Source organism: Photinus pyralis, unplaced genomic scaffold, assembly GCF_008802855.1.
Source record: "Photinus pyralis isolate 1611_PpyrPB1 unplaced genomic scaffold, Ppyr1.3 Ppyr1.4_LG10, whole genome shotgun sequence".
NCBI classification, from domain to species: domain Eukaryota; kingdom Metazoa; phylum Arthropoda; class Insecta; order Coleoptera; family Lampyridae; genus Photinus; species Photinus pyralis.
This window is the reverse complement of record NW_022170250.1, coordinates 6,006,514-6,012,776: the sequence shown is the minus strand read 5'-3', so window position 1 is coordinate 6,012,776 and position 6,263 is coordinate 6,006,514. Positions and strand designations below refer to the sequence as shown.

Below are 6,263 nucleotides of genomic sequence, written 5' to 3'. Positions count from 1 at the left end.
GCGTTTGATTTTCCTTTATTTCAAGTGCCTGTGTATCAAATTTCGTTTAAATGCTTCCATAGATTAAAAAAAGCTCGCACTGCGCATGCGCCAAACCAAATTTTTGAAACTGGCGTTTGATTTTCCCTTATTTCAAGTGCCTGTGTATCAAATTTCGTTTAAATGCTTCCATAGATTAAAAAAAGCTCGCACTGCGCATGCGCCAAACCAAATTTTTGAAACTGGCGTTTGTTTTCCTTTATTCCAAGTGCCCATGTATCAAATTTCGTTTAAATGCTTCCATAGATTAAAAAAAGCTCGCACTGCGCATGCGCCAAACCAAATTTTGAAACTGGCGTTTGATTTTCCTTTATTCCAAGTCCCTATGTATCAAATTTCGTTTAAATGCTTCCATAGATTAAAAAAAGCTGGCACTGCGCATTCGCCAAACCAAATTTTTGAAACTGGCGTTTGATTTTCCTTTATTTCAAGTGCCTGTGTATCAAATTTCGTTTAAATGCTTCCATAGATTAAAAAAAGCTCGCACTGCGCATGCGCCAAACCAAATTTTGAAACTGGCGTTTGATTTTCCTTTATTCCAAGTCCCTATGTATCAAATTTCGTTTAAATGCTTCCATAGATTAACAAAAGCTGGCACTGCGCATGCGCCAAACCAAATTTTTGAAACTGGCGTTTGATTTTCCCTTATTTCAAGTGCCTGTGTATCAAATTTCGTTTAAATGCTTCCATAGATTAAAAAAAGCTCGCACTGCGCATGCGCCAAACCAAATTTTTGAAACTGGCGTTTGATTTTCCTTTATTTCAAGTGCCTGTGTATCAAATTTCGTTTAAATGCTTCCATAGATTAAAAAAAGCTCGCACTGCGCATGCGCCAAACCAAATTTTGAAACTGGCGTTTGATTTTCCTTTATTCCAAGTCCCTATGTATCAAATTTCGTTTAAATGCTTCCATAGATTAAAAAAAGCTGGCACTGCGCATGCTCCAAACCAAATTTGAAACTGGCGTTTGATTTTCCTTTACTCTAAGTCCCTATGTATCAAATTTCGTTTAAATGCTTCCATAGATTAAAAAAAGCTGGCACTGCGCATGCGCCAAACCAAATTTTTGAAACTGGCGTTTGATTTTCCTTTATTTCAAGTGCCTGTGTATCAAATTTCGTTTAAATGCTTCCATAGATTAAAAAAAGCTCGCACTGCGCATGCGCCAAACCAAATTTTGAAATTGGCTTTTGATTTTCCTTTATTCCAAGTGGCTATGTATCAAATTTCATTTAAATACTTTTATAATTAAAAAAAAGTTGGCACTGCGCAATGCGCAAAACCAAATTTTGAATGGCGTTTTGATTTTCCTTTTCCAAGTGGGCTATGTATCAAATTTCATTTAAATACTTTATAATTAAAAAAATTTGTCATTCGGTTGAAAATTGGTCGAAGAGATGCGCAAAAGGGCACCTGTGAATTTGAATCGATCAACTCAACATATGGTCTAAAGCTATGCTCATATTGAATTTCATGCAATTCAGTTCATAACTAACGTAAATGTCAAAGCGATCGGACATTTCTAAACAAAGTTATCGATTCACACGCGACAGATACAGGACAGACAGACAATGGACAGACGGGCAGACCAACAGACAGACGAACAGACAGCATAATCAAAATTATTAACGATCTCTAGATCGTTAATATACGGCAAAAGTGTAAAATTATGGAACATATAAAAAACGGTTTGTTGGTTTTTTTACAATAACTTTTTTAGCAATAAACGCAGAAAAAATTCCTTCCTTGGTGCAAGCCTCGACACCATAACAAACCAAATAGCGAAAAAAGTAGAACAATAGCTCTTAAGATAAAGAACTAGTAGCGTCTCGAAGAACGAGCGGACGGACAGACGGACAAAGTGGCCACAATAGCGCATTTTTTTTTGTGGAAATGCGCTAAAAAGAGTTTAATGGCCTTTTCTAAACGTTAGTAGCTATTGTTGTGGAATTATGGAAATAGCAGAAGAACTGCCGTTTACTGGAGGATATTCCATACCCCCCGGGCCCCCCGGTAGCATTTTTTTTCACAAACAGTTTTGTCTTCAAGGCTCTCTTGTTGTTGGGGAAGGACTATAACATTCTTCCCTCCGCACTGCAGAGAACGTAGCACCGGGGGGTCTGGGGGTATAATACACCTCAGCAACGCAAAAGTAAGTGGCCAGTTCCGGAAAATTATGTTAAAAGTGGCGGGGGTTCAAAACCACCCAGCAAAGAATGACTTGATAACCTTTTCTTTTAAATCTTGTGGTGGAGTTATGGAAATAGCAATAGAACTTGCATTTACTGGGGGGTATGGCCCCCAGACCCCCCGGTGGCGTTGATTTTCATAAAGAGTTTTGTCTAAACTCTTTTGACAGTTGTTGGGAAAGGAATATATAACATCCGTTTCTCCGCATACGGTAGAGAACGTAGCACCGGGGGGTCTGGGGAGGATGGAATACTCCCTGCAACGTAAAAGTAAATGGCCATGTCCAGGAAGTTATGTGTTCAAAACCGCCCAGCAAAGAAGGGCTTTTCCCCATAAACCTTTATGGTGGTATTCTGTAAATGAAGGTGCTGGTAGGAATTTCGGCCAAAATAAATCGAATTCGTGGCCACGTCCCTTTGAACTACCCTTTCTTCAGCGTCAAAAACGACAACAGTCAAATCAAATCGAGCCTATTTATACGGATATTTTCTTTTTTGAACTTCAATCAAGCCAACTTTAAATGAAAAACTTTTTTTAGCAATGAGGTCATAAATGACAAAATCTATCTAATACAAACAGCTTCAATTGACCCAGAGATTGGTGTCTTTAAGAAAAACAAATCCCAAGTTTTGTCATAAATCAAATTCAGTTTACACAAATTCGTTTTAAAAATTGAGCGACCCTTATTTTTACATAAATTCAAATCACTGTACCTCATATCAAAATGTCCTTTGGCAGACGATGAATTTCATAAAAAAGCGGATTTAGCACGGACCTCCTTGCGAGACAATATTTCTGAAACTGACCAATGGAAACGGGAAATTGGATCTTGGCGACTTCTATGGACTCTCTGGGAGTGAGTGCGTTCTGGACCCCGGACGTAATTTAGCCGCCTTTGAACTTCTGGCGGGGATATGAAATTTACAGTATCATTTTTCAGTCTTGAAAATTCTCGTATAAAAAGAGTGTCCGAAATAGCACTTGGTACCGGACCAGGTTTTGTTATGTTTTGCTCGGAGTTCTAACTTGAAATAACCAAAAACCGGCGGCCGGTGTGGTTAACTCTTTCTCAACCGTAGGCCGAATCCCTTCAAAAACTCTCTCCGGATTAATCTCTACCAATCTTTTTGAATTATTTAACGCCCTTCAAAATGGCGCCTAGTGGTTAAGTGAACATTTTTTTAAGAGCTAATGACAATGATTATGAAGTTTGAGACAATTCCAAAAATTATCGCGGACAGACTGTCGCCAAGAGTTCCGAAAGTAATTATTCGGCAGCACGCTATAGAAATCAATTGCCCAGAAAAAAAGTTATCACTAATTTGAATCGGAAACTTCTCAGAGTCTTTAAAATGATGTATGGGTTTCGACGAGCAGGACTGATAATTAAGGAAGGAAGAATAGCGGTATTTGTATAGAAAAGTAAATGCCGTGTGGGATTCTAAATGACCACAAGCTAGTAGCGCAAAAATCATTATAATTTAAACAAAATGGAACTCAATCAAAAACAATAGAAAGATAATTAATGCTCACGTCTTGTCAGTTAGGACCTTGCTTTATTTTCAATAAACTAATTATCCTACATTTAATTAATGATGCAAAAAAGTACTCGATGAAGAAATTAGTGATGAATGCTAGTTAGAGATGATGAGTTTATTGATGGTGTAGGGTGATGGCTGAAGCTGATAAGTTGTTTTATTTTGCAAATTGTCCCTTTTGCTTTAAGGGCCCAAAATCCAAAACTACTCAAAAGAAAATGATGACTTTCGGATGTCCATGAACCTAGCAGAGCAAGCTCAGCAGAACACAATCAAACATATTGCTAATTAGGTGCTAATTAAGTGCTATATTCCCGAATTAAATGCTGCTTTTTTTTTAATTATTACATGTTGTGTCAGGTTCATATGAACTCAGCAGAACACTACCTTTAAAACGCAAGAAAATGGAAAGTCAACTAACTATAATTAGGTGCTAATTAAGTGCCCTATTCCCAAATTAAATGCTCCTTTTTTTTAATTATTACATGTTCTGCCAGGTGCATATGAACTCATCAGAGCACTACCTCAAAAAACCAAGAAAATGAAAAATGAACTAGCTATAATTAGGTGCTATATAAGTGCCCTATCCCCGAATTAAATGCTCCCTTTTTTTTAAATTATTACATGTTTTGCCAGGTTCATATGAACTCAGCAGAGCACTACCTTAAAAACCCAAGAAAATGAAAAGTGAACTAACTATAATTAGGTGCTAATTAAGTGCCCTATTCCTGAATTAAATGCTCCTTTTTTTAAATTATTACATGTTCTGCCAGGTGCATATGAACTCATCAGAGCACTACCTCAAAAAACCAAGAAAATGAAAAATGAACTAACTATAATTAGGTGCTAATTACGTGCCCTATCCCGGAATTAAATGCTCCTTTTTTTTAAATTATGAATAATTAAAAAAAAAGTAGCTTTTAATTCGGGAATAGGACACTTAATTAGCACCTAAGTAGTACCTAATTATAGTTAGTTCACTTTTCTTTTTTTTTGGGTTTTTAAGGTAGTGCTCTGCTGAGTTCATATGAACCTGGCAGAACATGTAATAATTTTTAAAAAAAGCAGCATTTAATTCGGGAATATAGCACTTAATTAGCACCTAATTAGCAATAGGTATGTTTGATTGTGTTCTGCTGACCTTGCTCTGCTAGGTTCATGGACATGGCTTTCGGTACTAATTAATCGTCGTTATCTTCAATAACAAGAATTTTCGAAATGTTCAGATTATAATTTCAATTTCGTAACACAAAGCGTGCGATTGCGAAAGCCTGTCCGTTGTTGATAACAAACTACAAAGCTTTGTGGTAGTGACATCTATCAATAGCGTCATAACGTTACACCTTCGAAAACGACACTCTCCTTCTACTTTGTGGGTGGGGGTGGTGGCCTAAATATGCATGTTAAATGAGTAGGTACCAAGTTGTATTTTCACCATGTATTTCAAAACACTATTGGCTACTCTCTTTTTGGTTCATGCTGTTGTGGCAGGTGAGTGCTGCACCAACCTTGGTACAATGACTCAATACGCTCTAAAATTTCAGAACTGAACTGTTACAAATGCGACAGCTCAAAGGGTGACACTAACTGCAAGGGTTGGTTGGGAGTTGGGGATGAAGCATGCGAAATTCCACCTTCGACTGTATCGTCAGTGTGCCTTGAATATGCGGAAATTGGTAAATGAAAGATGGAATAATGACAATTGCTATTGATCTACTTCTTTCGTAGTGAACGATGTGACAAGATATGTAAGAGAGTGCTCCGTTAGGGAAGATAATGTGTCACCTTGCGTGAGAATGAAAGATAACGGCCGAAACCTTCTCACGTGTAGCGATTGTAGGTATGATAATTGTAACAAATCTATTTTTTAAAAAAAGGACTGTTGTCAAATTGATAGGATTAATTGAACTATGTGCACATTTAAGGAAATGTAATAAGTTTAAATAAAATTTTGTATGAAATGGCCATGGGGATCAAAGATTACCACCAGTTCCTGATTAATTTAGGCAACCCACAGGAATCATACATTTTTCTACGCTCGGCAATTCCCCGTTCGACCCTAACGGCATTAATCTCGCCAACCACCTAATAACAGTACCCCAACCTTCATATCACACCACGGTATTTCTATTGTTGATCATATCACCAAACCCCTCTATCGCCGGCCCTAAGAAACCCCACCATCTTTATCGCCAGAAGCTCCCTGAGTCCCTGATAGGATACCTACTTAATCCCTTTAGGGCGAAGAGATGAGTATTCCGCCAATTCCTACTAGCGGACAGAATACAACAAACTCCACTCCCTCCCTCCACAATCACATTGTTATCCAGCATTTACAACCGCTGTATCTAACTCCCGTACCTACCAACACACTGGAAATCCTCTTCAGAAGTTATGATCGCAAAACCACATAGCGACACCACCAGAGCATTCCTTTACCGAGCGGTTCAAGGATTAAGAAACCACCTACCTCCCAGTTTAGTTTCAGATCGATTA

General features: G+C 37.9%; 1 protein-coding gene across 1 annotated transcript; it reads left to right on the top strand.

Annotated features, from left to right (window-relative positions):
• Nucleotides 1-5,098: 5,098 nt before the first annotated feature.
• On the top strand, nucleotides 5,099-5,732 carry LOC116162185. Its single transcript, XM_031475732.1, has 3 exons — nucleotides 5,099-5,258; nucleotides 5,312-5,443; nucleotides 5,496-5,732. Exons 1-3 carry the CDS (start codon nucleotides 5,204-5,206, stop codon nucleotides 5,636-5,638), a joined length of 330 nt encoding a protein of 109 aa, XP_031331592.1. The 5' UTR covers nucleotides 5,099-5,203; the 3' UTR covers nucleotides 5,639-5,732.
• Nucleotides 5,733-6,263: the final 531 nt, after the last annotated feature.